At 44.6% G+C, this 14754-nt stretch overlaps 1 protein-coding gene across 3 annotated transcripts in view; it reads right to left on the reverse strand.

Annotated features, from left to right (window-relative positions):
* fgfr2 (fibroblast growth factor receptor 2) overlaps nt 1–14512 on the reverse strand; it is a 40870-nt gene extending 26358 nt beyond the window's left edge. For 2 of the 3 annotated variants that reach the window (XM_079248975.1, XM_079248977.1), the window contains exons 1-4: nt 13961–14512; nt 11646–11898; nt 5367–5624; nt 5009–5083 (exon numbers count right to left, since the gene is read on the reverse strand). In XM_079248975.1, coding sequence (XP_079105101.1) covers nt 5009–5083; nt 5367–5624; nt 11646–11823 — 511 coding nt within the window. In that variant the 5' untranslated portion in view covers nt 11824–11898; nt 13961–14512. The remainder of the gene's footprint in view (nt 1–5008; nt 5084–5366; nt 5625–11645; nt 11899–13960) is intronic. The other variant, XM_079248976.1, reaches the window with a different exon arrangement.
* Nucleotides 14513–14754: the final 242 nt, after the last annotated feature.

Consider the following 14754-nt stretch of genomic DNA (forward strand, 5'->3'; position numbering starts at 1 on the left):
ACCAGATGAAATGTGGTGTTGGATCATTTCCAGTGTGACATCAAGGCCATGGACGAGCCAATGTTGCAGATGAGCCAATCCTGAACAGCTCTTAACACCCTCTGAGATCCCCCCACCAGCCAAACCCACTTCCTGGCAACACTGTTTAACCCGCTGTCTGCAAACACAAGCTAGGCCTCCAGTCTCACACAGCTTTACAAACACACACACTTTACCATGAGCTCCACAGGGTGCTGCAGAGGGGGAAAGAACATCAGCTCCAAAGAGAGAAAGTCCCTGGGTGTTGCCAAGAGGGTAACTAGACCATCACATTCAATTTCATCTCATTCCACTTAGCAGGTTTTTTGCCTCCCTTCACTTCCTCCAATTACCATAGCTTCCCTGTTAGTCTGCCTGTCACTTGGCTAGATATGGATGGTGTGGACAGGGATGCTTATCGCTTCTGGAAAGTCCTTATCTATGTCAGGGGAGACCAAATCAAATCAAATCAAATCAAGGTTTCCTTATAAAGCACTTTTCATATATTAAAAATGTAGTACAACATGCTTTACACATTTAAAAACACCCCCCACCACCATACGCACACATACATACCATCATACACACACATACAGGTACATGTGATGAATGACATGATGAATTCCACATTTTCTGAATGATCTCAAAGTTTTCAATGTAGACATTTGTCCAGATTTTTATCATTGTCACAAACTATCTATCCCTCATACCAAAAATGGTTTTGCCCTCCTTGTGTTTTGTAAATTCCCCAGCTCCTTCTCCGCCCCAGCTTCTGTCAGCTGGATTTCCCTCTAAACACCGCCCCCCCCCTCTCTCTCTATTTCTCCCTGCACCTGGGAGAGTGATTGCCTGAGCAGATGGGACTTAGAGGGGAAGAAAAACTCAAAGTCAAATAACAAGTCAAACCGTCCTCCACACCATTACTTCCTCCTCGAACAGCAAGAGTACAAGCGGCAGAGGGAGTAACCACAGATAACACCACCACTGAGTAAAGTACTCAAGTACAACCAAACCCCCCCCTTTTCCTTGGATAACATTAATTTCTTTCCTGCCGGTCCAATGTGCATACTATCAGATACCTCTCATCATTTTCTCTGGCACACACATCCGGACATGTCATGGATACTTGAATAGTAAAGCCGGTAAACATTGTTCTTCCTGGATTCCTGGACTGGACGCATGCACTAGGTGCGCAGCCTATAATTATCCTTTTTTCTCTCCCTCTTTAGCCTGATTGTCTGTCCTCATCTCCATGACTCTGTCTATCCAGGCAGAGACAGATTAGGTGGAGACTGGCCAATCAGGAGGCTGCCTCTCCTAATGACCTCTGACCCTAAACTGGCAACCTGGTGAGAGGATGAAGGTGGGGTACAAAGGGTGAAGGGTGCTGTTTCCCATGCTTTCCATCCAAAAGGATGGAAGATCCAAAAGGGCAACCCTCAGACTCCTCCCCACACGATGCTAAACTCTTTTTGGCAACCCTACCCCCCCCCACATCTCCCCCTCAAAACCCCATGCATCCGGATCCTCATTCATGAATGACTGTTGATCCTCAGTTGGCCGGGGGTGAGCTAAGGTTATCTAACTCCGGCGCTGAGTCAAGGTTTTTCTCTTTCCAAGTTCCTCCAGAGAGCTAAATCTATCCATCTTCCTCAGCTATTGGCCAATAGTATTAGTCAAAAACAAATCCAGACTTTATTTGACATCTTAGTGTTGTTTGGGAAATGCAGGTAAGAGAGCCAGAAGCTAGAACATAAAAGTAGTTGCTTTCAGTTTTATCACGTTTGGACGTTCTTTACATTCTGCACCGTAGCGTTGATGAAGGGAGCATGAGAAGGGCTGGTGCAGACAGCTTGTTCAGGAACAAGCATGTTTAAAATTAAACATCCAGCTGCTAATCAATGTAGCAACGAGCAAATTCTGAATGGGTGCAGAACAAATCTGACATCCTTCTCCTGTTTCAGATGAAGACTAGATAGAAATGAAGGCTTAGATTTTATTATTTGGTAAATCGAGGCAAAGTATGTTATACCATGGTCCTGTCACTGCAGGGAAGGCCCCGCAGTGATACGGAGGTAAAAATGAAGGAAGGCTTTATTTGAAGAATTGATTTTAATCGTTCAAGGAGGAAAGCTGGAACGCATTCTTGTCAGAGTTACTGCAGACACCCGAGGTCATTTACTACCACACCACACTGTGTGTTGTAACATATAGAGCCCAGAGTGACACACAAGCTGTGTTAATATCAACACACATGTACTATTATGATTATAATTCATATTTTTCACTGTGAAATAGGGTTGATTTCTCAAATGTTTTGGAGTGATGCTTATAGTTTGTCCCAGAGCCAGAGAAATAAAAGAGTTTTGAGGATAGTTTGAAGGTTTTCAGAAAGTCCTAAAATTGCATTTAGAAGGATTTATTTTTAAAAAAAAAAGATGATGCTGTAATCACTTCTACAGATATTCAGTACTGTGCTTTTCATTTAATTTCACATCGGGTTGAAGTCATTTTCCTTTAACTAATGAAAAGTCTACATTGCTATGAATAGATAACTTAAGTATTAATATTATCTGCAGAATGTTTATCTTAACCAGAGACATTTGTCTTATAATCCGTGAATCTTTTTAAACACACTAACTTCATAATTTACATATAAACTATACCCTGTTTTCTATGCACAGTACACGTGGTGAGGGATTGAATTTAGTGCTGAACTGTCAAAAAACAGTGTATGTTTCTGAACTGTGAACAAGAATTGGGATCAATCTGAGTAACCCACTGAAGATTTGTAGCCATGGATATAAATATCATGTACTTGTTTAATTGTTTTAAAATCATTATTTTGAAAACTTTGGTATCTTCAATTTATGTTCAGGGCAACAGCTCAGGTCATAAGAATTCAGATATTTCAAAATCCTGACTGGTTCACTAATTTTGAAAACAGGAAGTCAGCTATTTTAATATCAGATGAAGACTATACATATATATACATATATATATATATATATATATATATATATATATATATATATATATATATATATATATATATATATATATATATATATATAAAAAGAACTTTGAGGGTTTTCTTTAGCAGTGCTGACAATCCAGTGCTCCTTTAAAACTAGTTTCTTTTAGATGTTAATGCCAGTGATGTGTTATCTGTGAGTTTAACATTTCAATCTAAACTAAATGTTATTACGCTGATTGATAAGATTACTTTGTGAAAATCCTAAAGTGCATACCATAAAGTAAAAGAAAAGCACAGGTATTAAAGTTGTAAATAATAATTTGTAAAGATGTCCACAGTAATAAATATTCATAACAGAACACAAAGAACAAAGATGCACGTGGCTTTTTAACTTCATCATGACATCAGGGCCCCCGTCAACCTCTCACTGCCCCCACTACACCCAGATCCTCCACACAGATCCCTGAAGAGGCTCGTCTACATCTCCACCAGTAACAACACCCACTGCTGTAGATGGACAAGCACTCTGGACCAGTTTTCACAGGGTTAACTTTTGGTTCAATCTACTGTGCAAAGTTAAATCAGTTGGCAATGTTTTGCAGAGGACTGGTGCCCAACCCGGCCGGAGACTTCCAGAAAAAAAACAAAACGCTAATATAAAGCTACACCCCTCTCTCTCAACTCTTATTCCCTCCCACGCCTTCGTGCACCCTCCTCCTCACTTCAGTCCTCGGCCATAAGCCAACTCTGAACTCTGCCCCCCCCCCTTCACCCGCCCCTCTCTTTTAATAATAATCTCAGTTTTGAATTTTCAGAAACACACATGGTGAGAAAATGCAACTGTACTGCCAGAACAGCTTTCCCTTTGTTTTCAAACAGCTTATTACCACCAGAAAGGCTGGATCTTTACCCTCTCCCTCATTTTTTTTCCCTCTTGCTGAGTTCCTCTCTCTCTCTCTCTCTCTCTCTCTCTCTCTCTCTCTCTCTCTCTCTCTCTCTCTCTGTCCTGCTTCTCCCCTTATTTAATGGATTTCAGGCAATTACAGTCAGCCCAAAAGTGGAGGAGGAGAACTCATGGTGAGACAGTGCGTGTGGAGAATTTTAACAAGATGTGGAAGCCCTAGCCATTACTCTGGACCCCTATGTGAGTGTGTATGTAGAGGCAGGCGTGTGTACGTGCCGCTGGATAAACACATTACTACCTCGCCACTGCACTGACAAAGTTGGGTAAAAACTTTCTCTTTCTCACACACATACACACACACACAGACACACACGCTGGGTCCAGGTGGGTAACTGGGTCCAGATGGACTTCTTTCATAATGGATGAGCACAGCTGACTTGACTGGCTGGCTCCATGAGCCCTGACTACCTAGGAGACACAAGCTGAAAGAATCTGAAGAATTCCTGTATTCCCTGGAGCGTCTAGCCTGGAAGACAAACACACACACACACACACACTCACACAATCTTGCAGCGTAGCCTGAGACAAGAATATGGAATAGTCACAATGCATTTAAAGGCCAGATTAGACGAGTTCTGATGGCGCTAACAGCTGTTTTATCCGCTTTCCAACCTGTCTCCATCATGTTCACACAACCTAAAACCCACTAACAAAGCCAGTTAAGTAGATCGTTCCACTTAGAGATAAAGCTTTTGAGATGCCAAACTTGTTTTTGACACACGCTGTCAGGACCCGAAGGAAAGCTAACCTTAAAGTAAGTTAGGCAGGATTTTTAAGCCTTTGATTGGAATTTTAAAGGTTTTTATGGGCATATAAAAACAAGCTTTATCATTTTGCTATGTCACATACATGTATCAATACTTGGTACGGCAGCGACTTTCTGCGCCTCTTTGTGACAGAAATATTATGTCAGAGGTGTTTCACAGGCAGTAAAAGAGAGGTTAGTGTATCTGCAGGCCCCTGCGGTCTGTTTAATTAGTCCATCTCAAGGGCATTTATAGGAGCTGGTCAGGAAAGGGAAGGCACCCATTTGTTCCTCCCATACTCACTTGACTGCACTTCATCCGCCCCAGTGTCCTCTGATCGCTCTGTATCATCCTCATCATCCCCCGACGAGATGGCATCTGCACAAAGTAACTATGGTTACTGCCACCCCTTTCAAAACCCATACACAGACATGGCATAAAAACGATAAAGCACAACAATGCGGGGTCATTTCTTGGAGAATCTCTTTGGATGATTTTGCTGCAGTACACACACACACACTCACTAGACTGAGAATATCCTTCAGTCTCCCCCCCCAACTATCAGATCTGTCCCATGGCCACCTCCTAAACTCGGCAGTCCAGACTCCAAACTTCCTGACCTATTCTGTTCATGGCCTGTCTCGCGCGCTCCCTGACTCACCTGTAACATTGACTATGAAGCAGACCGTGTCTTTGCCCAAGCTGGTGCAGGCGTACAGACCCGAATCCTTGGGTGTGGCATCGCGAATCTGCAGCACCTCCTGTTTTATCAGCGTGCGGTTGTTGGTGCCCAAAGAGCTGCCATCTTTGGTCCAGGTGATTGTCCCCGTCGGCGGCAGAGGGCAGCTCAGCTTCAGCACCTCCCCCGGGTGCACTGAGCACACCTTGGGCTTAGAAATTTGGTATTTGTTCGATGCCTCTGCAGAGCAAACGGAGGGAGGAGCAGGGAGAGGTTGAAGAGGGGGACGGAGGAGAAAAGATGAGTTGAAGTAAGAGGAGGGTGCACAAGGAGGAGAAAAGAGTGGTGGGAGAGGAAGAAACAAGCCATAGTGTAAGAAACAAAAACACCACATAACCCCCAACGGATGCATGTAAAATGAACGTCTGCAGGAGGAGAAATACAGAGAAGAGGCCCATTTTTTTTTATAAACCATCACACCAACATGTTGTTACCACAACATCCCAGTCATCTGAAATAGATCCCAATAGAAGCCTGTCCTGTTATCGAGTCTGCAGCGTGATTGGCGTACAGTATCAGTGCATGCAGTTACGTCACAGCAGCATGTGTTGAGAAATAAAAACTGATTGTCATGTGAGCAGGTAAGAGTTTGAGGCTCCCTCATCCCCTCGCCTCTTTCAGTGTAGATGCCAAGCAGCCAGTGTGTGTCAGTAAGAACGAGCATCTGCAGCCTAAAAAAAAAAAAAAACATAGTAATACAACTCCAACATGTCTGCCCGTCAAAGAGGAAAGCAGCCAGAAAGGTCCAGGATGGAAGCGTTTTTCAGACAGGGAATGTGAGCAAGGTTTGGGGATAGGAGGTGGTGGAGGTGGAGGGGGGGGGGGGGGGGGGCGGGGGGGGGGGGTCGCTCTCTTTTCACGGCATATTTCTGATTTTTGACTGCACACCTCGGCGAAAGAAACCTCGAGCTTGCCACAGCCCTGACTCTTCTCTCTTCCATCTATCTCCTTTTCTCTTTCTCTCATGACATGGCCATGGAAGATCTGCAGCCCCTGCAAGGAATCTGCGAGCCGAGCCAAGGAGCAAGAAACTCAAGTCAGCGCTCGACTCCAAAGAGCATAAAACCTACGTTTCTGGGAGAAAAACCAAGTCTGCCTGTGAGTGCATGTGTGTACATCATGTCCTCTGACAGCCTCACAGACAGAACGAGGAGAAACATGAAAAAGATTTGGAGAAATGTAAGTAGTTTAGACTTTGCTTCTACATCCGGATGGGTTTCATCCACACACACACACATACACACATGCACGCACACACATTAATGTATCCATCTATGTAATGGCTCAGAGCTCGTGCAGACAGCTGTTCACAATGACTCACAGAAAAAAACTTGAACAAAGTCAAAGTTTTCCTCTCGACTGCAGTAACAACAATGTCCAAAACAGTTTGTTTCATAAGAGGGAAGGGGGCAAAAAATGTAGAGGGATTAAAACGAGTTGAGGGAGGAAAGGAAGCGGCGATGGAAAAGCATACAAAGAAACCAGTGATGATGGTATATATGTGGAGAGTTTGGCTGAAGTCTGATAGCTGCAATTATGGAGGCAGCGGAACTCCCAGCCGTTTCTACCTCTGTACACCTTTTCAACAGCATCCCAACCCCATTATACGTGCTTGCTATGCGTGTGTTGAATGTAAAATATACCTGTGCACAAACGCACACGCAAACACACATTCGCACACACACACTTCAGCCTTGAGAGGAAGGAAAAGTCATTGAGCTACAAGCCAGCAGTTGAGACATGTGTGCAAACCTCTAAACCTTCCCCCTGGGCAAGTAGACAGGTACAGTTACCACATTGTCTTTGTGGGGGTTTTTTTTTTTCTTCCATTTTTCTTCTTCGAAGCGGAAATAATTAACCCCTCCATTGCTGCCTAAGACTGAGTGTGTGTGGTCTGATAAGAGGAGGAGCATCTGCGCTGATTGATGGGAGCTGTCCCCAGTAGCTTTTTTTACGACGCGGTTTTCCGCACCGGAGGCCTTTGCTGTGGTACGATGACAACTGTAAGTTTTAGCTTCTCTTCTTTAATTTGGGATTTTTAAAGGTTTCAACACGTTGCAGCAGAAGAGGAGACATGGAGGTGGGTATAGCACACACACGGTGCACTGTCTGTGAGAACACTGAGAAGAAAGGGAGAGAACGGAGATGCTTCCCCAGAGAGATGATGCGCGTGTGTGTGTGTGTGTGTGTGTGTGTGTGTGTGTGTGTGAGTTCTGCAAAAAGAGAGGGATGGAGGAGGGGAAAACACAAAATAAAAGGAAAAAAAAAAACACAGCAGAATGAATCCAAATGGTGCGTCTGATTAAAAGAAAGCATGCAGGTGTTAGTTCTGTCGTTATCATTTTCTTATGTCTGCTGTGTCCATCTGTCTCCCTCCATCAACCCCTCCTCCTCTTCCTCCTGCTGTTTCTTCATCCCCTCCTTCCGCCTTGCCCTCTCCTTCCCCCTTCCCACACATCCTCCACCACTCATGACCCTGCTGACCCAACCCTGACCCTCCGCTAACCTGCTGACACCTCTCCAGCATACCTGATTGTTCATGGGAACCGAGAAACGCAGGCAGAGGCACACACTCGCGCAAATGCAGCGAATGCAGAACCGAACACGCCCCGAGATACACACTGAGAAAATAATGCTCCACGTGAAGGAGGAGAAGTCAAGAGATGCATGCTGGGATGGAGAGTTTAAAGACGTCGCTGCAGAGTTTCCATATCTGCAGGGTTTGGCAGCAGTGGGAGAGTTTCTCAGTCTTCCCCACACCTCTTCTCAGTTTCTCTCCTCCTCCATCACTTCTTCATCACTATCATTTTGCCTCCTCAAACACGTCTCCACGTCACAACCCATCTCTCCGTCTTCTCCTCCGACAGCTGTTACAGGAGTCCATCGGGTGCGATAGATTCAGGCTGGCCTCTCCTCGCCTTCCCTCCATCCTCATTCACACCGTCCCGCCTGACGATAATCAGTCTCGCAGCCGGAGCGGGGGCTTAAATGCAGCAAGCAATTCTCACAGGAGTGCCCCTTGCTGTCTTTCTATCTGTCAGGGATGCAGTTCATGACAGCCCTGGACTTTTTTTCTTTTCTCATGTCAATCTTAAAGAGCCATATTACCAAAACGTCGACCCACTCATCAAATCACTTGCAGACAAATGGATTTTCTTTCCTCTGTAAGCTTCTGTAAACTTTCCTCTGTCTTTTCATCTGAAAGTCCCTGCTTAGCTCCATGATCTGGCTCCTGTTGGCATCAGAGGCAACGCTTCTCTTCATAACCCCTCATTACAGTTTGTCTGAACCCTCCTCAACCCTCCGGTCTCACTAGACTACCCCCTCTTGCTGGCATTCTTCTGATGCTGAAGCTCTAGTGACACTCAGAAGTACTACTTGACTCTTGCTTGTGACAAAAGATTATTCTGTATCAGGTCATCCACCCCATGACCATGTTTCTTCATTTTATTGAATTACCTTTGAATAAAACTTTTGAATCATTTAAGCTCCTTTCTAATCATACTTTGCAGACAAAATTAGACACCATGGAGGATTCATATCATCCTGAGAGCAATAAACTTGTTTACTCTGATCAGAAAATTACACCAACATACTAACATCTACACTTTAGATTCATTCTTGCCATAATTCTTAACAATTACCACCCCGACGCAAGCTGAGATTCATATCTGCATCCAGTCCAGCAACACACAGTCCACTGAGACCTGAGGCACAAGCTGGCACAGGTAGCAGCTCTTCCCAGCTTCTTATCAGACAAGTGTGAGGTTGAGCGGTGGAGTGACAAGCCGAGGCAAACAGCAACGCTCGGGCCGTGAGGATTAACACCAGCTAATGGCAAGCTAATAAAAGTCATTGTGTGAAAGCCGTATATTCAGTCCAGCTCTCCCCAACAGTGACCTGCCAGTCACTGTGTCGACGGACACGCCGTGTTTGTGCAGAGTTCAGTTTCACTGCCAAAGCTACGGACTCCGTGCTATCAACAAGCCTGCAGGAACTTCTGTAGAGCTGTACTCAGACTGTGTGGATAGCAAAGTGTTACAGAGAGGAAAGCCTGCAAGTCAAACAAGACAGCTTCTTATAATTCTACAGAAAAAAGTATAATTCAGTCTCTTTGCTCTGTTTAACATAAATATTATGTATTTCATTGAAAAAAGGTAAGCAAACAGATGGAAGCAGAAATAAATAAAAAAAAAACTATTCCATGGACCTGCTTGGTTCATCAAAGGAGCCTATATTCACTAATCATTGATTGGTAGAAACCGTTACCTCCATTCTTGTCAGAGCAAAGTTTGATCCAGAAAGCCTAGCCAAACTATGACCTGACTCTTTTCAGCTGCACGCATTCCTGTGTAGCATTCAGACCACATTATATGCAAAAAGAGACCTGAATCTGCCACAAAGCATGAAATGCCTTTGTTCCAGACACACACATGCACACACCTCTTGCATTCAGTGCCATTGTAATTCAGCTCTGTCAGTGTATTTTAATCACTGTGCAAACGGAGAGTGCCTGGACAAGGTAAACACTCCCATAGATACTGAAGTGGTTACAGCGACAACAATAGGTCTGTTGTGGAGGACTCAGTCAGCGTGCTCGCTCCACTTCTTCTGTTACAGCTGCCACAGGTAAACAAACTAGCAGGGCCACCAGGGGTGCAGGCGTGGGCTCTAAAGAGACACCACTGATATGCAATCTGATGCATCTAAAGCAAATTCTACTCCCACATACGCAGGCAGTGGCGTGACCAAATCTGTGGGGTAGCCTAGGGTGGGGCTGGTAGAAATTCTAAACATCTCTGTAGGGGTTGTTATTAAGACAGCAGGGACATGGCCAGCCAAAAACGTCTCCCTGACTGTGTCCCACAGGTGACACCAGAAAAAAAGAGGCAAAAACATTAAAGCTGTATACAGGTTGATTTAATAACATTCCAATGTGGGAAAAACATGTTCTTTTCTTCAAATTCAAAAGGAAAACTGATTTCAAGTTAGCTAAGGATGTGGCCTTTCAACCCCTCATCATGTGACCTCCAAGTCTACCCACTTAATCTCCAGTCACATGACTCCGCCACTGACCAGCTCTTTGTAATCTCTCCATCTAAAGGAGAAGTCAAATATGCACAAATCCTCTTAAAACTCTCCTGGAGGACTGTGTAACTCTGGAAAATGCTCTCTTTCTGGCCTCTCCGTGGCCACACAGAGTAGCGTCTGAGCCATGCGGAGCTCCAAACTCTGGAGCCGAACAGTCTGACGCAAAACAACCAAAACAATAAGAGAGAAGACAACGGGCAGCCTCTCATCATGGCAGGTAAGTATGAAAGCTGACCTCCAGGGCAAGAGAAGGTAGAGTGCATGTGTGTGTGTGTGTGTGTGTGTGTGTGTGTGTGTGTGAAGATGGGGGTTGTGGCTGAAAAAGTGATGCTCTGTTGTTGGCCTAACTTAAAATTAGAATCCTGATTAAAGCCCAGGAACAAAGGGCCTTGGAATGCAAGTTACCATCCGTCACAACAACTAGTTAGTTCGTCTTCAACTACTCTGACAAAGAAAATATATCGTGACCTTTCACAGAAGGTGCCTCTAAAAATGGATAATAAAAGAAAAACAGGCTCTAAAAACAGTTTACTGCAATTCTTTTGCAGAAGAAGAAGAAGAAGTGCAGCTCTGAATCGGACTTTCTCTTTTGTCTCATTCTCTGTTCGTCTTCTGGAAAAGACGGGCAGCAGAGAGAATGCCAGCACAAACACCATCCCACCCTTGTTCACAGCTTTCCTTGAGTTCTCCCACACAAGAAGACAAAGCTGTCTTCAACACTCAAGCAAACCCTGGACGAGCACAGGCATGAGAAGGGACAAGCGAAGGCGTAGGACCTGAACGCCTCACAGAGAGGAAAACAACAGCTTGCAGTTTGTTTGTTTTTTATTTCATTTTATTTATTTATTTGAGTATTTTCATGTGAGGCATTTTTCTTTGCGTGAAGTTTTGTTTTGCTCTGTTTTCAAACAGATGAAAGTGCATGAAGGATTCCTTCTGAGGCTGCTCAACTGTGACTGAAAAAACTCCCTGAAGGTCAGAGATCACCTTCTCTGCAAAAACCCAACAAATGCTTCAATATTTGTTTTTTTTTTACTTTGTTTGTTGTTTGTTTTTTCTTTCTTTTTAACACAGACTCTTCTTTTGATTCACCCCCCTCCTGCTGCTCACCTTCAGGTTCCAGAGTGGCCTCCACATCCTTGGTGGCGGTGGGCGGCCGGGCCACGCTGACGGTCAGGAGGGACAGTAGGACAGCGGCCAGCAGCCAGGCCCACGAGGCCATCCCATTAGAGGGGGACGGCGCTCCCCATACCCCCCTTCTCCACCTCCCCCTGGACACTGATCCCATCTGAGGGGGTCCGCCCAACCATCAACTGCTGCCGAGTCGGCCTGTCACTCACTGGAATTCACCCAATCACCTGGCCTGCAAGGTGAACGAAGGGGGAGGGAAAGAGAGAGAGAGAAAGAAGGAGGTGGGGTGCGGGGAGATGGCAGAGGGGTGACGGGAGGAGGAAGGCGTGTGAGCAGAAAGGGGAGAAAAAACATTTCACAGCTGAAATTAAGAAACTTACAGCTTACTCTGAAAGTTTTGGCACAACTTTATGTCATGTTTGGACAAACGAAGCGGAGAAATGGAGCAAAGCGACAGAGGAGGCAGAGCGTTTCAAAATGCTGTCAAACAAGCGGCGCCGCAGACATACCGAAGCTCTGACACACACACACACACACACATCTACCTTTTCACCTCATCTATAATCATATGCATTGAAATATAATGCTGCGACACCGACTGAAAGACGCGCTGCAGTCAAACCAGTTTGGTTTCTCCAAGTTGCGCAAACATCACACTCCACAAGTTCACTTCATTTAGTGGTTAAATATTCAGACATCGTCACCTGTTCTGTTTTTTTTCCCCACACTGCCTTATTTTTCTGCTCCAAATCCAATTCAAGTGTTTAATTTAGTAGCCGCTGTGCGTGGAATAATCACGTGCACTGCTCTCTTGCGCAACAGATGCGCCAAACCTGTTGCCCACGCTGCTGCATTCGTGTTAATCGATTTTTTTTTTCTTCTTTTATTGCATTCCCTGGACTTGGTGAGCTAACGAGCTCAGTTAGGCTGTATCTGAAATGTAATATTTGAGTATTGGGACGCAGATGAGCCTGTTTAGCCAGACATCTGCGGTTCAGCCGCGGTTTAGTGTCTCTGGAGGTTTGTTGAAGTCACGCTTCCCTGCGCCTCCTCCTGCTCCAGCTGGATGTATCGACTGGTTTTTACCCGCAAACACACGCGTGGTTTTACTTTTAAAAAGCGAATCCGCGAACGTGCACGCGTTGATATACCTTTTTAATTATGCACCTCTCGGGGGAAAACATGGGAGATATGCAAGCACGGTTAACGCGCACCTGATGTCGGAGCTGCATCCTTTACATTTTACAGCCACGTCTTTAACATAACCGAGGTGTTGCATTGGTTTGATGAGAGCCTCTGATTGGTGCATAAATAAATAATTAATAAAGAATCAACTAATCAGAGCACCAATCAAGCGCTGGACTTACCGCTGTCTGCAAACTTCTGCAGAAAGAGACGACCAAAGATGCATAGAAATCTCCATTTCTCTTACAGATTAGAGCCTACAGCAAGGGGAAATGTAATGTTCGGCCAATATAAGATGAAATTTAACAAATAAAATCCGTTTTTTCCTCTTAAAAAAACAAAACAAAAAACAACCGTGCTCTCTTTGCTGCAGTTCTTCGGAAATTTGCGCCATGCACCACCTCAGTCTTCATTTAAGCCCAGACTTTGAATGAAATTTCTTGGCACTGCCTAAATTCCCATTGAAATTCAAATCAGTTGGCTTTTCCACAATGGGGGCTCATTTGGAGCTGCTCAGTGATTTAGGGCTCCGGCACCAAGCAGTGAAAAAACAACTGCGGTCACGGGGTAATTGGCACCATAAATGCGATGTAGAAAATTAAGCAAAGTAATAAATAACCAGGACACTTGTTAATGGGCTCTAAATTGATGATGCAAGGTGTTGTGTGGCTCATCACCATTTAAAATAAACAATAGATTTTTTTTTTAACTGAATATGTAATTAAACACCTAGCCATATATATATATATATATATATATATATATATATATATATATATATATATATATATATATATATATATATATATATATATATAAAAATGGGGGGTGGGGGAACTGTAAGATGTTACACACAAACCATTTTCTGTTGGAGAAACTGTCCGAAGACCTAAATGAGCAAAAATTGCGCACAACGTACAGTGTTTTAGGAACTATGAAAAGTGTCTTTGGTGTAAAACTCTTAGAAATTAAGTTTAAGCCAGAAAAAGTCATTCGACCTTATAGAAGCTGAAAGAAAACAGCTGACACAGAAAAACTGTCAGGTAAGTTTCCAGAGAAGCTTTTCACTGCTGCATTTTTTTTTTTTTGCGTAAACAAACAATGCTTACCAGGGAGGACTAAAATCGTGGAGATCTCTGTTTTGGCATGCACAGATAAGGGAGGAGAAAGCATGAGCTGAATCCAGAGGGAGGAATGTCTCCAACACCACAATGCAGAAGAAAAAGAAAAAAAAAATCTAAGGCGCTGCCTTTTTTTTCAGTTTACTATTCCACAATCAGCCGGCATCGACTCTGATCAGAAGATATATCCCAAAGCCGAAAGGCAAGGTAGTCCAGTGCCATGCAAAGAAATCCGAGTTTACACCCTTTATCCTTTGAAAACAGCTCGGAAAAACATATCGCTGTCACCCCAGAAACTTTCCTCGCCGTCTCCAAGTTTTTTCCAGGGCGCAGAGCATGCCCGGAGCTCCGGAGCGGCACACTTGTCAACTAAGTAGAAAGTTTGCAGCCACTGCGGACGTGGGGTGAGGCTCAGACTCTTAAAGAGGATAGTTGTCCGAGGCAGAATGTCATAAAATCCATCCGTGCGCGTTCCTCCGGTGCGCAGAGCGTCTTTCAGGATCCTTCTCCTCTTCCGCCGACAGTCTTCGCAATGTTTCTCAGACGCTTTGTCAGGTTTACTAGTTTTTTTTCTCCTCCTTACGTCTCCACTCACAGCCCTCCTCCTTCCCCCTGGTGGGTGTCATCCCCCCCTCCACCTCATCCCTATCCCTATCCACAAGCACCCCTAGTGTAATTTGAGCCGCTTCCTGGCCGCAGTGCCTTTGGGCCCTGCCCTCCTCCGACCGTCACACTGCGGAGCTGCTTGCCAGCTCTGAGCGTCAGCGCGCGAGGCCCCTGCG

Source organism: Telmatherina bonti (genome assembly GCF_933228915.1).
Source record: "Telmatherina bonti genome assembly, chromosome: 11".
Taxonomy (NCBI): domain Eukaryota; kingdom Metazoa; phylum Chordata; class Actinopteri; order Atheriniformes; family Telmatherinidae; genus Telmatherina; species Telmatherina bonti.